The sequence below is a fragment of the Prosopis cineraria genome, unplaced genomic scaffold (assembly GCF_029017545.1).
Source record: "Prosopis cineraria cultivar Desert tree isolate PC_DT_omini unplaced genomic scaffold, ASM2901754v1 PC7, whole genome shotgun sequence".
Taxonomy (NCBI): Eukaryota; Viridiplantae; Streptophyta; class Magnoliopsida; order Fabales; family Fabaceae; genus Prosopis; species Prosopis cineraria.
Genome location: NW_026555338.1, coordinates 33,771,959 through 33,788,427, shown reverse-complemented (window position 1 = coordinate 33,788,427; position 16,469 = coordinate 33,771,959). Strand labels below are relative to the sequence as shown.

The window sequence follows — 16,469 nt, the reverse complement described above, 5'->3', positions numbered from 1 at the left end:
TGCTATATATATTATATGAAACGTGAATGCCTTTTTTTTTTAATATATTAAATATTCCTTTACGTGCAAGGCATAGATTTAAGAAATCAAATAATCAATCTCTATTGACAATTTATATATAATTCAACTTATTGTGCAAGTGTGTAAAAGATTGATCATGGTTCTTCTTCTCAGTCTTGAAGATTTTACACATTAAACATACCTTTTGTTTGAACCGCAATTTAGTTTACACCCCTTTCATTTAAAAATATAAAGAAATATTTTCAAAAAAGATGGCATTTTAAAACTTTTAAAGTAATGAAAGTTTTCAAAAAAAAAAGCCAATAAAGTGACAAAATTAATAAAAAATTAATTAAGACATTATATTAAATAAGAATAAATATAAAAAAGATGTAAAATTTTAAAAACAATTATCTAATTTACTGGTATACTTTTAAGGTTTCTAATTTTATAATGGGCACGGACGTGATGGGAGGGCAAAGGAAAATGGCCTTATAAATGCGCAAGCGTGAGCAGAGCATCTAACAAAAGGATAAACACCACGCACTCAATAAAATTTCCATATCCAGTACTGCAAACAAAAAAACTATACTTCAAAAATTACATCCCATTAACAAAAGCGGGGCAAGTCAGATTCACTGCTCTCTATATTCCTGTACTCTCCTTTTTATGTTCTGCACTTCTGCTATCCTTCTCTCTCTTTATTACTGCGCGAGGTTGATATCTAGCTTTGTGCTTGCAATATCATTGACCTTATGATTAAAACTGGAATTCAAATTTAGCATTGGACTTGTTGGTCCAAAAAAAAAAAATTAGTATTGGAATTGTTCTGTGAGTTATTTTGTGCATCAGACTCCTAGTTGGCAGGGCAACTATAACATCAACTCTCCTGGTAGCATCACTACAGAGAATAGAAACGAGCGCAAGATCGCCATATAATATACTTCAAACAGGTAATTCGTAGAAATATCTTTCCCCATTAATCAAAGAATCAAATATGCACAAGATTATGTATTTTTAAGCAAAATAGTCTAGCTATATAACTGAGCATATGCAGAAAATGAAGGGACTTATTATTGGTCTGATGACATGTCACCACACCACGGTCAGTTTCACAGCTTGGCATGCTTCCTGAGCCTCGTAATATTAGCTTTTGCATGCTCTGGAACGGGAATGTTGCACATTAAAGTCATTATCGACGATGACACCAAGACTTTGTCCTTTGACTTTGAAGGATCTGTCTTCCATAGTTGCACCTCCCAAACCTGCCCCAATTAAACATCAAGCTCCTTACGAACTACTTGAACAATCATAGAAGAAAATTTTAAGCAAAATTCCCTCCATGCGTACTATGGAATTCTTTTACGAAAAAAAAAATGAATTTTTCTTCAACATCTATGCGCACTTCTTAGAAATGTTCTTTTAACACATCACAATTTCATTGAAAAATGAAAGAGAGATAATGTGAGGAGAAATTGCCTGAATGGTTTTGCCAATACTGACAGGCGTAGCTTCAGCATAAACAACGTCACCGAGTTGAACAGGTCTCACATGGTTGGTGCTGAGTTGAATTCCGGCTATCCTTTGAAACCCACTTGCCAAGTGAGCTCCAAGACTTGCAAGACCCTCTGCTATCATAGCAGAGACGCCTCCGTGTAAGACGCCGAATCCCTGTACCGTTCGTGCATAATTAGTAACTAAACTACTTATTCATTATTTTTTCGGCTTCTTAAGAATGATTCGAACGGATTAATGAAAGAAAGGAACGTTTGGCAAAAGAGAATCGGGAAGCAGAGCGAAGCACGTCGTATTATTGACCTGACAACACTTGAGGGTGACCGGAAGACGGCCGGTGACCCTGTGAGCCGAAAACTCATCGATCTCAAAGCCGATTGCGTGAAGGGGAGCATCCAGATCGGCGGTCTTGGATGATGCGACCGCCGACGACGACGACGACTGGTCCTCCATCATACAATCCAAGAGAGATGCTTACAAGGCTCAGCCTCGATATGAATCGGTCTCATTTTCATCTCGGTCTTTGACTCGTGTGTTTGATAGTAACAGTTCGAAAGGAAATTCTCAAAAAAGCTATCAAATCTTGGTTTTTCCAGATGCTATCTCAATTTCGTGTAAAAGCACCATCAAAAGATCAAACCCAATAATCAAAGAAACTGGTAAGCGGTAATCCCGCTTAGGAGGCACCGAAGCATTTTGTCTTCTCCAAGGCTCTGACTCGCCGTCGCTGAGGAGTAGGGCTCAATTAATTTAAGCCCATTAAGGTCACCCTGGTAAAATATGTAATTTAAAATTATTTTCAATAGGACATTTACAAAAACAGACACAAAACAGTTTTTTTACGCAAAATAGAGTTTCGGTTCGAATTGGGCCATGGGCTCAAAATGTTAAGGCTTAGCCCATTTTATCTTTTTACTAGATATTAATTTCATTGTCAACCCATGCAACCCCCCCCCACACGACTAAAAGTATCAATTTTTTTTAAAAAAACAAGAGGTAATAAATATTTCAGATTTTAAATTATCATGCGAATAACATCTTGAATCATAAACTCTTAAAATATAAAAAAAAATTTAATTTCTACATTCTGAGTGCTTGAGATATCACCGTTAAATTGGAGAAAACAGTCGTTATTTTTATATTTGTGGGATTTAATTGCACATTAATATGATGCTACTCTTTACCCTTAAAAATAGAACTGTTTTTTTAACTTAAAGATGGGGTTTTTTGCACTCAAAATTGAAAAATTTTTCTACACACTTTAAAAGTTCAAAATCCAAGATTCTATTTGTGTAATCGTTTCAGGTTTAGGATTAATCCAAAAAACAATGACCAATGTCAACATGTTCACTATTAATGTAAAATACATGCCATTTATAAGTAGGCAACAATGCGTTTTATCGTAAATTCTTGATAAATAAACAGACCCACTTTAATTATGAATGAATGACATGCAAAAAATTCAAATGATTTTATTTAAAAAAAATAAATAAAGGATGGACACAAATAATTATGTGTATATTTGATATAGTATACTGAGAACAAATAACATACCAGAGAGGTTGGCAGGACTCGTGCTGTGTTTCCCAGGGACGGATACCGTGGGGCAAGCAGCCATGACGTAAGTTTTCTTTGTAAAATGTATGTTTTTACTTGTAACACGTGAGAAAATTAATCCCCCAACTTTTTTGTAATCTTTCATTTTTATCCCCCCATGTCTTCATTTCTAGATACGTCCCTGGTGTTTCCTCGAATATGCCAAAAATACATTTGATATTTCACGCGTATTAACAAGTAAGAAGTAATGCTGATCAAACAGCTATCAGCAGAATTATGTTGAGGATCCGAATAGCAGTATAATCAATTGCTTAGATCCAAGTACGATTTCTTTACTCATAGGTATAAAGGATAATGCATAATAAACAAGTGCTTTAGTTTTACTTTTCTATTTTGACTGACGGCAGTTACTGAGGGAAAACAGGTTAAGTAAAAGCAAAGTTCATCATGGGCTTCTAGTCACAGTTACAACCCAATCTCATGAGTCTAATGAGCAACAGTCCCTGACCCATGTTCTTTTTCCCCCTTTTTTCCCCTGGGGCATGCCTCCCATATTCTATTCTTCTTCGGCGTCGTCATTCTACATTAAACAAAGGACACACCTTTCTATTGTTTTCATTCGAAGGTATCATCAACTATAGCTGCTTGCCATCCCCGCAACCATGCCTGTCCCCCAACTGAGAACTTATTTGGTTATTGCTGTTTCTCCCGCAAATCCTGCCAATTCTTCTTCAATCCATCGAACGTTAACTCTATCTGCATGTATCCTTCTATAACAATAAACTCCATGCATGTATCAAATGTCAAAAATCATTTTTAATTTTTCATTCAATCAGGGAATCCAGCCATGTTCGTACTTACAGTTTGAGCCAACACTGAATTACTTTACAAGTTTGCAAAAGCGTCCTTCACGATTCAGAACCAACCCGCTTGGTGAGACATTTTGATAGGGACATGAAAGTAAAATCATGCTAGTTTAGGGGTAAAACTCTGAAATACAACAAAAACAAAAAAAGGGACGAAATTTATGATGGAAATAAAAAAAAAAGTGAAATAAACAATGGGATAGTAATCAAAGATAAGATCCTCTAAAGCACCTACCTCTAGGAATCTCAACCTTTGAAGACATCATAAGAGTTGATCACGCTCTTGATCACGTCTGTTTCTCACACGGGACACCACTACAAAGCACTAAGGCTTATAAGAGTTATAAACTTTAAAATGAATAATTCATTCAACTTCTCTTCCTTTTATAAGAGGGAGGATGCCTAATATATATAGGCTCATAGAGAATACTGTTTTCTAAAATTAAAACCCTAATTTTTTAATACTAAAAGGAGAAAAAAATAATATAAAATAAATATTCAACCACATAATTTAGGAGATGTGATCCTAAAATTATGGGAATACAAAACTTAGAAATTAAAAATAATATAATTAATCCTAATTTTTGGCTAGACTTAAAATAAAAAACTATGATTAATTTTGCTCCTTAAAAGAGAGTCAAGTCAAATGATCATTAAAATAGAAAATAATTTAGGAGACAATTAAAAGATCATAAAAGATTTAAAATCACACCACCCTTGACTTCTTCACTAGGGTTTTATGCCTCCTTGCTTGCAAGAGGCTCCACTTGTAATCTTCCTTACATTGGGCTAGGGTTTACACTCTTTGGGCTTGGCTCTTTGTGAATTTGAATCTTAAGTATATTTTACACGCTTAGAGGCTCTCTTTTAGGCTTGAGAGAAATGTCCCAATGCTTTACAAGCTCTTGAACTTCTTATACAAGACTAAATAAGGCTTGCTTCAAAATTTTAGTTCGGGCTCTTATCATTGAATTTTCAATATGTTGTAAAGTGTCTTTAGGTATGTTGGATTGGAAGTGTTAGACTTCTTGCTCCTTACCTTAAGCTCCTTCCATGCCACCATGCTCATGCTTACCATCCTCAAACTTTATTGTCATTAACGTCATGTCACTTATGCCATGGACTCCATCACATCTATATATGGGTTATCCCATCATCTACAGTTTCTTGTTATCCTATTCATAGAGAACCCAATGTGGAGATCGTTGAAGGCAGTTCCATCTTGATTATCAGTCTGGTGCTTGTCTCAAGTTTGATTCAAACCCAGGCTTATTATGCTCTCTACTGCGGTCACAAAACCAGATGCTCTGGAAAGTAAATCAGATGCCCCTCCGAATGCCCCAGCCGCGAATCCTCTTTTCCTCAGGCTAAGGTTTGCTTCATTGACTGTAACAAGCCTGCATGTTTGCAAGGCTGTCTGCAGAAGTAATCCTTCTTTCACCTTCTCCTCTTCATAACTCGTTGTGTAATCCTTCAAGATTCTGTCCTTATCGAACGTTCATCATCACTATATTAGTTTAATTGATTAATTGCATTTTTTTCGTGTTTTAGAACGAAAAACGAACCGCAACGCACCAGGATCAGGATGCTACGATCCACGTTTCATAGGCGGAGATGGCAGGGTGTTCTACTTCCACGGTAAGAGCAACAAACACTTGGCCCTGAACTCCGACTCCGACCTTCAGATCAACGCCCGTTTCATCGGCCACAGACCTGCAGGTTGAGGACGTGACTTCACTTGGATCCAAGCCCTTGGCATCCTCTTCAAGTCCCAGACTTTCTCGCTCGAAGCCAGCAAGACTGCACAATGGAACGACGACGTCGGCCTTCTAAAGTTCACCTATAACGGCAACGATCTACTCGTCCCGGAAGGCTCCCTGTCTAAACGGAACTCTCCAGAACAGGACATCAAGGTGGAGAGGGTGGCGAACAAGAACAGAGTGATGGTGACGATAAAGGACGTGGCTGAAATTCTCGTGAACGTGGTGCAAGTGACGAGGGAAGACGACAGGATTCATAACTACCAGCTGCCTTCAGATGACTGCTTTGCCCGCTTGGAAGTTCAATTCAGGTTCCCAAAGTTGTCTGCTGTCGTTGAGAGAAAAAAATTTGAATTTGACATGATACTCAATTCAGGCTATTATTAAAATTTGATCTAAACAAATCAAGTTTATAATAGAAGCATAACGAAAAGAAAGTGGAGAGAAAAAAACCAAAGTGCAAAGAAGCACTTGATATACTGTAAATCTAAAAAAATTAAAAAGACTAAAAAACTTGCCATTTTATACCCCACTTCTGCATGACAATGATTTTTAACTTTATATATACTATTATTTTGTCATGTTAATTGGGAGTCCAATACCTCCCAAGCTACGTCAACGTCTATCTCTGTCTATTTTCATCTCATAAATAAGTGTGACTCTTCTCTCTTCTCTGCTCTGCTTCACAAACAATGAGCTCCAATCTCCGAGTTCTCATGAAGCTCAATCTGGGACGTCAGAATCTTCTGCTTTCCCTTCTCCTTCTTGCCACCACTTCAATCTTCATCTTCCTCCCACAACTGGCTTTTGCTGCCACACCCAAGCTCAACATCGATAAAGGTAAACGAACACCCAATTGTTTACCATGTACTTCACCTGTTTGATTTTTTGCTTCTATCAGAATCTCTATTGAAAAATGAAAGATTGATTACTTCTAATAGTATATATAAAGTTAAAAATCATTGTCATGCAGAAGTGGGATACACAAGGACAAGTTTTTTAGTCTTTTTAATTTTTTAGATTTACAATATATCAAGTGCTTCTCTGCAATTTGGTTTTTTTCTCTCCACTTTCTTTTCGTTATGCTTCTATTATAACCTTGATTTGTTTAGATCAAATTTTAATAATACCCTGAATTGAATATTATGTCAAATTCAAATTTGACTGATTTGTTTAGATCAAATTTTCTCTCCACCTGAAAATTTTGGATTTGGATTCAAATTCAAATTTATGAGTTCTTTTAATTGAACGGTTATTAGAGAGTCACATGATAATTAGAAGAAATATGAATTTCTGGAATGGAGACATTGTACATAATATGTGTTATAATTGCAAGAGTTGTTTTGAATTTTTTAAAAGAAATATATCTTAATAATTTTTAAATGTTAATGAATTTGATAGATGTAATTGAAACACTTGTTAAGTTAGTGAATTTATGGTATTCACCATGTCCAAGTCCATGAATTTATCAAGAATAAAGATCTAAAGTAGTGTTTATTTATCTGGATTTAATTTTAATGATTTGTATTTGAAATATATTTAAATCAAATTATAATTATATTGTATAGTTTAATTATTTAATTATATGCTTTTAATGTTTATTTATTAATAAGAATAAATTATAAATTTATAATTTGAGTTTATGATTTGAGTTTGTATTTTTGTCATGAATTTATTTAAACTCGTGAATTTAATAATAACTTAAAATTTATTTTTTTTAGATATACTTTTATGTTGAGGAGGATCATTATTGATTGTTTTTTGAATAAATGTATATATTTAATTACAAACTATTTTTTATTATTACTAAATGAATAGCATCTAATGTAAAATGATGTAAAATAAATTATCAATTAATTAAATGTGAGAACCAGCCACCTACTATTACTATTTGTTAACTTCTGATATTATGGGACCATATTCATTCAACTTTTCAAACATTATTTCCCAGGTTCTAGGTTCTCTCTCTGCCACCATTGTTCACTTTTTTCCCCAGTCATCTGTATCGTTATCATCATCGTTCACTATTCCGCTCTCTTCCTTGCTTTTTCTACTGTGAACAGCCAAATCTATTGCAAACAAACTTCAAGATTAATGTTTCATTATCCCTATGCATCGTGCCTTGTAAAACCATTCAAGAAAAGTAACGATATTGCAAAAATGAAAAATTCATCCAGTATATATGGTAATTTCCATGCCATTACAGACGAAATCACTCAACTAACTGATAAAATAATGTCATGGTCTCATCTTAATTATCCTCCATTGATCACTGTGATATATACACAAGCTTCTTTACAGATCTATCATACAAAAGCCAAAAAAGAAAAGGGGCTCGATCAAATCCAGGCAGATGAAGATGATGAAGAATGAATCAATTAGGGCCCTAACAGCTCAAGTACATGATGGTTATGAGAGACTCTTCGGCTTGCTTAAGCTTATCGAAATTGGAAGCAGTCAAGCTGGCAGGAGAATGAAGGCGCGAGAGAAGCGCCTAGCCTGCACGGAGGAAGAAGAGTCGCGGAGAGATTTGATGGTGGAGTCGTCACAATTAGAGCCCTGATCTTTCATGGCTTGCAACCCTCACATGCCTGTTTGGTACAGTACCCTCCACTCGTACATTAAGCTGTTGCCCGGAACAGAGTTGTTGATGAGTGGATTGAAGAAATGTTTGGTGAGTGGTACAGCACCCTCCTCTTGCATGCATTGCCCTCATCGATCTCTCGAACCCATCACCCTCGTCGATCTCTTGCCTTTTTTGATTGTTTTAACAAGCTTCTACAAGCTCAAGCTTTGTTACGTTTGAGAAGGAAATGGAGGAGAGCGTGAAGGGCATGCCAGAGAGAGAATGAGAGGGTAGACGTGGAGTGAGTGAGTGGAAGATAAGACATCAGACGTGGCATGCCAACTCCTTTTTCTAGCAAAAGATAACAGCTTGTTTGTTGAAAATTAAGGGGAGGTGCTAGATGTTCAATTTTTTATAATTCATGGTTTATTTTACATCAATTTATAGTATACGCTATTAAGTGATCTTCAAAAAATAATCCTTAGTGAAATTTGTACATTTACCCAATCTTTTTCTGTATATATATATATATTTTCATATATATATATATATATATCCCTTTATACTCAATGGCTTTTCAGGTGTTGTTCTTTTATTAACTTTAGCGAGTTTTTTTTTTTTTTTTCCTATATGCGTGTAAAGTACTCCTGGTTCTATTGTATCCAACGATTATTTTGTGTTCATTATACCCTTTTACCTCTATTTAAATATTGAAAAGGTTATTAAATATTAAAATATTTTGTTTTTAAAACATGTATATCTAATAGGAATAAAAATAAAAATTTGTTAAATTTTTACAGCAAGTTAATGATGTTTAATATTTTCCTTAATTTTTATAAAAATGTTGGAAGTAATTTATAAATATAATTAGAGGGAGTATTAAAATAAGGAGCCCACTAATATATCACTTCTATGAGTAAATAAAATTGGTCTTAAGATGATATTATCAATTCAAATATTTTATTAATTTTAGGTAAAGTGGACCACATGTCAAAAAAAAAGTTATATTTGGATAGAGTTCTTTTTTAATGCTTTAGATTCTTTATTCTGGAAGCTTTAATATGTGTTTGATTTTTAATTTGTTAAAAGTTCATTTACTAAAAATTCATTTGACAAACATCAATTCAATTAAAGTTAATTGTTGTAATAAAATTTATATTTAGATATATTTTTTTAAAAGTCAACTTGATAAACAAAAAGTTAGTTGAATTAATGATGATTTTTGCTTTTAAATATACAATGATAAAAAAAAAACATTGATTTATGATGATTTATAATTTTTTATACAAATATAATATATTAAAAATGTTTTAAAAAATGTGAAAATTTTAAAATAACTGTTAAATAATAAGAATAAAAATTATGAAGTTTAATATGTTAGAAAAAATTTATGTAATAAATAATACAATATTCATTAATATGTTATACAAATATAATATATTAGAAATGTTTACATAATGTGAAAAAAGTTAAAATAACATAAATTTAATATCTTAAATAATAAGAATAAAAAAATATAAAGTTTAATACGTTGAAAAAAAATTTATAATAAATAGTTCAACATTCATTACCAAACATGAGGGAGCATCGATGGGTAGGAGAGAGAGACGGGAGAAGTTTGATTGGATGGTGCTAAGAGGAGTAAAGATAAAAGAGAATCTAAAGACTATGAAGTGAACTCGTGCATAGAAGACAAAATAATCAAAGGTAGTATGATAAATTAAAAAAATAGCTATCAATTTATTCTCCTCATTAATTGCCCAACTTACATTTGGCATTTGAAATCCAACTCATAATAAAATTCCAAAAAATATTTCAAATTTCATCACAATCGATATCTCAAAAGTCATTTTGTTGAATTAAAAATTTTTCAAACAACTTTTAATATCTAAAAAGCTTGAAAGTATTTTTCAAATACTAAAAGTTGTTTACCTAAATGCACCTTTAGATTCTTTATTTTGCAAATGTTTTACTTCTCATCGATTTTCCTCATTTTCATACAAAAATATAACCCTTTTTTTCTTTGAAAAATTGCAAAATTCTGCACTTGCATCCAGAACCACAAAGCAACTATTCATTCTCATGTTTTTATCAAGGTCCATCCATACCTTCAGGCCGGAAAAAAAGAGAGGTCCATATCAGATTTTGCATCCCGGATGTGTCCTCCATGTTCATATAAAAAGATTAAATTAACTATTCGCGTGTTCTTTAGTAAAATTGACTTTGTTTGCTAATATATCTATGTGTGCGCGCGCGCGCGCAATTTTCGAATGTATGTTCTTATGAAGTCGTCTTGCGTTTCTTCAATAAGTAGTCATTTCTAACTAGAATTTCATGAATAATTAACCCTTTAAAAAGTTTAGCATTAATTATTTTGATACATTTATATAATATATATCATATTTAGCTGGTTAATTGAAGCGCATTAATTAAATGATGCCCCTCTGATAGCATCATCAGTAAAATAGAGTTAATGGAGAAGAAGAAATTGTATTGGGAGGTGGGTGACATGATATTCACTTATTTGGGCATGAAACCAAGAGGGAGGTGGATCCACGAGAAATGGCCAATAATGATCATCAGGCACCATTGGAGAGATGCTTTGCAAGGCTCCTTAAGAAGTTTAAACCAGCAGGCTCTACTGTCTTAAGCTTTTCGGTGCTGCCTTCTTCATTTTCAAGTTCATAATAACAAACCTTCGAAATGACCACAGTCTGATGCTCTCCTTTTGCAGATAGCTGCAGGCTTCCTTTATAGTAGGAGAATCCTTCATTCAGAAACCCTGCTTGAACGTACTCAAACCCAATCTCGTGTGCTGTGGCATCCAGCTCTGATATTCTCTCCTTCTGATAACGTACCCCAGATCCACCTGTGTGGTTAATTAATTGTGAACAATTCAGTTCTAGAAGATTAATTAGTATCAACTAAATGAATTTATAACTTGCTTACTGGAGCAATGACGAGTGATGAGAAGGATGGTGCCAACGCCTCCGTCTCCTTCAATCACTTGCATTTCTTTCACATCTGGGAATACCTTTGGAATTATGACGCTGAAATCCTTGGACACAGCTTGCCATAGGATTTCCAGCCCAACCCTCACTTCTGTCTCTGCCTTGATTTCTTTCCCAATCTCGTACGTCTTTGTTTATCCTAGGCGTTTCAGAGACTTTCATATTTATAGTATGCTGGCCCCTGATCTTTTTATGAAAATAATAACTTTGTGTCTTTGATGACACAATTACTGGGCTTTTCTTCGAAATGAAAACAAAATTCAAAAAATCCAAATGTCTCATTCACTTTAGGGGAAAAAAATTATTCATTTACATAAATGCAAAAGAAGAGTTAATTTTAGGATTCTCATTAATGTTTAGCATCTATCTTGGAGATTTTCTACATATACACTGATATATTCTGTAAATATGTACAAGACTTTTCTATTTTTTTTTCCGACATATATAAGATATATACGTTGAATATTTATTTTTGGATAGAGTAATGTTCGACATTTATTACCTATGTTGAAGTTGTTCATTAATCTATAAGAATTGTTTGTATCATTATTGAATTTTAATTTTCTTTCAAATGTTGTAATCATGATAAAATAAGCTATTCATTGTCTCATATTAAAGTTGTTCTTTTTTTATATGAAGTTGTTTATTGATTTATAAAAGTTGTTTGTCTACATGTGTTCACTTGATTTTATTCAGCGGCTTATCATGGTAAAACGAGTTGCTTGATGCCTATATAGAAGTTGTTAATTTCTCTACAACTCTACAAAAGTTGTTTATTGAGGAGTTGTTTATATTCCTACCTGCAACTAAATTTCGAAAACTCATAGAGCAAATATACTTTTGGCAATAAGAGAACAATAGAGTTTCAGTGACGATGATATTGAGTACAAGGAAAGCTTTTTTGTTTTTTAGAACTGGAAAAAAGAAACAAGAACCTTTTTATTTTCAGAACTGGAAAAAAAAAAAAGGAGATTAAGGTGACAATGATTAAGGAAGAGTCGACAAGGAAGAGAAAACTCAAGAAAAGTGAAGGCGCAAGATTTTACGACGCTCATAAAACTAGAAGTTTTCGTGTGAAACCCCTACTAAAAATATAATCGTACGCTCCTCAAGAGGGTGAAGGAAAAGTAAACAATTTTTTTTAGTTTAAAAGAAAATTAATTTTATTATTTTCCTTATTTTAATTTCATTTTACCATCTCTAATCTGAAGTGAAGTTTCAGAATTTAAGAACTTTTTTTTAATTAAATGTGATCAAAAGATCTTAAATGATTTTTTTGTTCTTTTGGCCAACATATATAAAATGCATTGAATATTTTACTCGGTTAGAGATATGTTCAATGAATATGTACGCGAGAGTATTCTACTTGAGACTTGATAATTTAAGTGTCGTTGATAGACTATCCAGAAGCTCACTGACACTGTACAGGGATTTTGTTATCTTTTTTTTTAAAAAAAAAATATTAATCTATCCAACCCTTCTCCATAGAGAAAGAGGTTTCACATACATATAATGCAACATTCACCCACACAGCACAGTGCACGCTACTAACTAATCTCTCCACACACAGTCACACTCATCTAACATAAATCTCCACCTATTTTTTGGACCAATGGGGATAAACCCACAACTCTTTATTTTAAAGGAAAGTTCATACCATCAAACTAAATGGTACTTGACTTGAATTTTTGCTAGAGCCAGTAATTCGACCTAAGCCCGACGGGCTAACCTCATTGGCCCAAAAAATTTTAGGGTCAAACTTAAAAAAAAGGTTTTTTTATGTTCGGGTAGGCCCGAATACCCGAATAAAAAATAATATTATAATTCTTTAAATTTAGATCATTTTATACAAATACCATATATTTGAGTCCTAGACATCGATATTTTTTATAAAATAAAATAATAATTTCAAAGTAAAAAATAATTAAAATAATTTTAAAAATTAAATTCAGGTATTCGGGAAGCCCGAAAGAATTCGGGCCGGGCTTAGCTATTCGGACTTTTTAAGGACACAGACTTATTCGAGTTTGGACCTATTCAAGCTGAGCCTGAATAGATTCGGCCTGCCCGAATTCTCGACTCTAATTTTTGCCATCATTCGATTCCTTCGGAGTGTATAGACACACCTGTAATGCGTCCCTGATGGGCCTTTTGCTTGCTTACTTTGAAACTTAAAAAATGATGATTAAAACCGGACCAAGTCAATGGGCTGAACTTCTTGGGCCTTTTATGGTTATTCAAGAATTGCTGTTGATTGAAGATTCATCGGAAAGTCACTTAAAAAAAAAAAAAATAAGATTCGTTGTAAACAACTAAACATCCTGAGTCAAGAATGACTCATTCATTGAAATAAATAATGTTATATATAAATTTAATTGATACACGCGCCCATGTTCATTGGGTGTGGTTAAACAATGGAATATGGATTAGATTAATTTATGTATGTAGAATTCATCAAAAATATATATACAGACTATGCTTCATGTAATTTAACTCTAAATGTCACTTGTGAGGGAATAAAGGTGTATTCTTCATATGTAACATGGGTCGGCATGGCTTGTTCGATTACCAACACCATCAGACCCATGGTCTCCTTCCTTTTTCCCTCTTCACGCCTCCCAAATTCTATTAGCTATTATTAGTATTATTATACATTAAACGAAGGACGCGCGTTCTATTATTGTTGTTTTCATACCAAGGTATCATCAACATATTAGAAGCTTGCCATCCCCATAAGCATGCCTGTCCCAACGGAAAACTGATTTGGCTATATCTGTTTTTCCCGGAAATCATGCCAATACATCTTCGATCCATCTAATTACATCACCTTCATGTACCCTTCTATATATACAAGAATAAACTGTATGCATGTATCAGTCCCTTTTTAATTCTACTTTCAATCAGGGAAACCCATGTTCATACTTCCAGTTTGAGCCACCACTGAATTACATTACAAGTTTGCAAAAGCCTCCTTCACAATGCAGAAGTAAGCCATCTGACGATACCTTTATATAATGCAGGGCAAGTTTCGGTTGCCGCATCATCAACTGTTTCTTCATATCCTATATTCACGGGGAACACGATATGGAGATCGCTAAAAGCAGTTCCATCTTGATTATCAGTCTGGTGCTTGTCTCGAGTTTGATCCAAGCACAGGCTTATTATGCTCTCTACTGTCGTCACAAAACCAGATGCTCTGGGAAGTACATCAGATGTCCCTCTGAATGCCCCAGCAGCGAATCATCTGATCCTCAGGCTAAGGTTTGCTTCATTGACTGTGACAAACCTGTTTGCAAGGCTGTCTGCAGAAGTAAGCCTCTTTCACCTTGTCCTCTTCTTCATAACTTATTGCGCAAACTTGCTTTTAAGATTCTATCACAATCGAAAACTCATCACTGGATTCTTGAACTAATCGATTTCTTGTTTTCGTGTTTCAGAACGAAAACCGAACTGCAACGCACCTGGATCAGGATGCTACGATCCTCGATTCATTGGCGGAGACGGCAGGGTGTTCTACTTCCACGGTAAGAGCAACGAACACTTCGCCCTGGTCTCCGACCCCGACCTTCAGATCAACGCCCGCTTCATCGGACACAGACCTGCCGGTCGAGGACGTGACTACACTTGGATCCAAGCCCTTGGCATCCTCTTCAAGTCCCAGACTTTCTCGCTCGAAGCCAGCAAGACTGCACAATGGAACGACGACGTCGACCTTCTAAAGTTCACCTACAACGGCAACGATCTACTCGTTCCGGAAGGCTCCCTGTCTAAATGGAACTCTTCGGAACAGGACGTCAAGGTGGAGAGAGTGGCGAGCAAGAACAGTGTGATGGTGACGATAAAGGACGTGGCTGAAATTCTCGTGAACGTGGTGCCAGTGACGAAGGAAGACGACAGGATTCATAACTACCAGCTGCCTTCAGATGACTGCTTTGCCCACTTGGAAGTTCAATTCAGGTTCACGAAGCTGTCTGCTGGTGTTGACGGAGTGCTCGGGAAGACATACAGGCCAGATTTTGAGAACCCGGCGAAGCCTGGTGTGGCTATGCCAGTGGTGGGAGGCGAAGAAAGGTATAGAACAGCCTCGTTGCTTTCTGCAAGGTGTGAGTCATGCCTGTACTCGCAGGAAAACTCATCGGCTGAGAAGGAAGTTGATAGTGCAGAAGCAGAGTATGCTGCTCTTGACTGCACCAAGTTCTCCTATGGCTTGGAATTGTCTGCAAGAAATAAATAGTGCATGTGGCGTACAGTGAGAAAACAATAAAGTCAGTCGGATTTGGGTTGAAGTGATTTTATTTTTTTTGGTAATTTGTTGGCTTGAGGGTTGCGACTTTACTGTTTGCACTACGTTGATGGGAGTTCTTCAATTTCATTTGTTATGAAGGTCATATGTTCAGTTATTTGAATAAACTATTGCATGTTTTTTTTTTTTAATCTATTGGGCTTCCGCTTCTCGATGGAGCGTTTTAGTAATAAAAAAATGAAAAAGACTAAAATAATGTTTGTTTAATAGCCAACTCAGTTGTCGGAATTTTGTCATGCTGTATTTATAATATACTTCTATGATGTTGCAGTCTCATGGAGGACTAGAATAACTCATTTTCAAGTCCTCCCTACCCTATAATTCCATCGCTTTCGCTCTTTTATTAACCGCAGTCAGCTTTTCCACCCCGCGATTATAATCAAAAATAGAAAGCCTCCTTACATCCGTCTATGCATTAATAGAATTGATTTTCATAATGAAATTATTTTTTTACCGAATATGATCCTATCAATTTTATACAATATATATAATATGAATTCAAGAATATTCAAAATATTCCCTCTTATAAATGGGTTAGTTGATTTTTTTTTTTTTTAACCTGAAAGGATAGTTGGATTTCGAGTCTGCCACTAACAATAATTGGATGGTGGTGGAATTAATACTCAACTCACTTAAATAAAGTTTCTTTTCAACTTTATGCAAAAATAAGATTATATTGGGAGGGGCATCTTGACCGAACAAATTATCAAAATTTAGGGGGGAAAGAATATGATGTTCGAGTTTATCATTCTACGCTAAGAATCGCTATAATTATAAATATAATGGAACTCAGTCTCTAAGAAACGACAAAACAAAAATAGAGGTTTTGAATAAATTATTTTTGGCATTGAAATATTTTGATTTTTTTTAAAAGATATCCCTCAAAAAGTC

General features: G+C 34.6%; 3 protein-coding genes and 1 pseudogene across 3 annotated transcripts; 2 read left to right on the top strand and 2 right to left on the bottom strand.

Annotated features, from left to right (window-relative positions):
- Positions 1-936: 936 nt before the first annotated feature.
- On the bottom strand, positions 937-2,231 carry LOC129316413 (1,4-dihydroxy-2-naphthoyl-CoA thioesterase 1-like). Its single transcript, XM_054960831.1, has 3 exons — positions 1,819-2,231; positions 1,480-1,671; positions 937-1,265 (listed from the first exon to the last, which is right to left on the bottom strand). The coding sequence occupies exons 1-3, from the start codon at positions 1,969-1,971 to the stop codon at positions 1,113-1,115; spliced, it is 498 nt and encodes a 165-aa protein (XP_054816806.1). The 5' UTR covers positions 1,972-2,231; the 3' UTR covers positions 937-1,112.
- Positions 2,232-3,734: 1,503 nt separating this feature from the next.
- On the top strand, positions 3,735-6,085 carry LOC129316776 (uncharacterized; annotated as a pseudogene).
- Positions 6,086-10,733: 4,648 nt separating this feature from the next.
- LOC129315306 (phytohormone-binding protein-like) lies at positions 10,734-11,436 on the bottom strand. The gene is made up of 2 exons (XM_054958910.1): positions 11,214-11,436; positions 10,734-11,133 (listed from the first exon to the last, which is right to left on the bottom strand). Exons 1-2 carry the CDS (start codon positions 11,275-11,277, stop codon positions 10,844-10,846), a joined length of 354 nt encoding a protein of 117 aa, XP_054814885.1. The 5' UTR covers positions 11,278-11,436; the 3' UTR covers positions 10,734-10,843.
- A 2,565-nt stretch (positions 11,437-14,001) lies between these two features.
- On the top strand, positions 14,002-15,815 carry LOC129316400 (uncharacterized). Its single transcript, XM_054960806.1, has 2 exons — positions 14,002-14,585; positions 14,713-15,815. Exons 1-2 carry the CDS (start codon positions 14,360-14,362, stop codon positions 15,507-15,509), a joined length of 1,023 nt encoding a protein of 340 aa, XP_054816781.1. The 5' UTR covers positions 14,002-14,359; the 3' UTR covers positions 15,510-15,815.
- Positions 15,816-16,469: the final 654 nt, after the last annotated feature.

Excerpts from the sequence above, each read along its gene's own strand:
- LOC129316413 (XM_054960831.1), bottom strand. The coding sequence starts at position 1,971 with ATGATGGAGGACCAGTCGTCGTCGTCGTCGGCGGTCGCATCATCCAAG. Across the intron at positions 1,672-1,818 it reads TCACCCTCAAGTGTTGTCAG|GGATTCGGCGTCTTACACGG; the intron begins GTCAATAATACG and ends CGAACGGTACAG. Across the intron at positions 1,266-1,479 it reads GTATTGGCAAAACCATTCAG|GTTTGGGAGGTGCAACTATG; the intron begins GCAATTTCTCCT and ends TAATTGGGGCAG.
- LOC129315306 (XM_054958910.1), bottom strand. The coding sequence starts at position 11,277 with ATGCAAGTGATTGAAGGAGACGGAGGCGTTGGCACCATCCTTCTCATC. Across the intron at positions 11,134-11,213 it reads CATCACTCGTCATTGCTCCA|GTGGATCTGGGGTACGTTAT; the intron begins GTAAGCAAGTTA and ends TTAACCACACAG.
- LOC129316400 (XM_054960806.1), top strand. The coding sequence starts at position 14,360 with ATGGAGATCGCTAAAAGCAGTTCCATCTTGATTATCAGTCTGGTGCTT. Across the intron at positions 14,586-14,712 it reads TTGCAAGGCTGTCTGCAGAA|AACGAAAACCGAACTGCAAC; the intron begins GTAAGCCTCTTT and ends TTCGTGTTTCAG.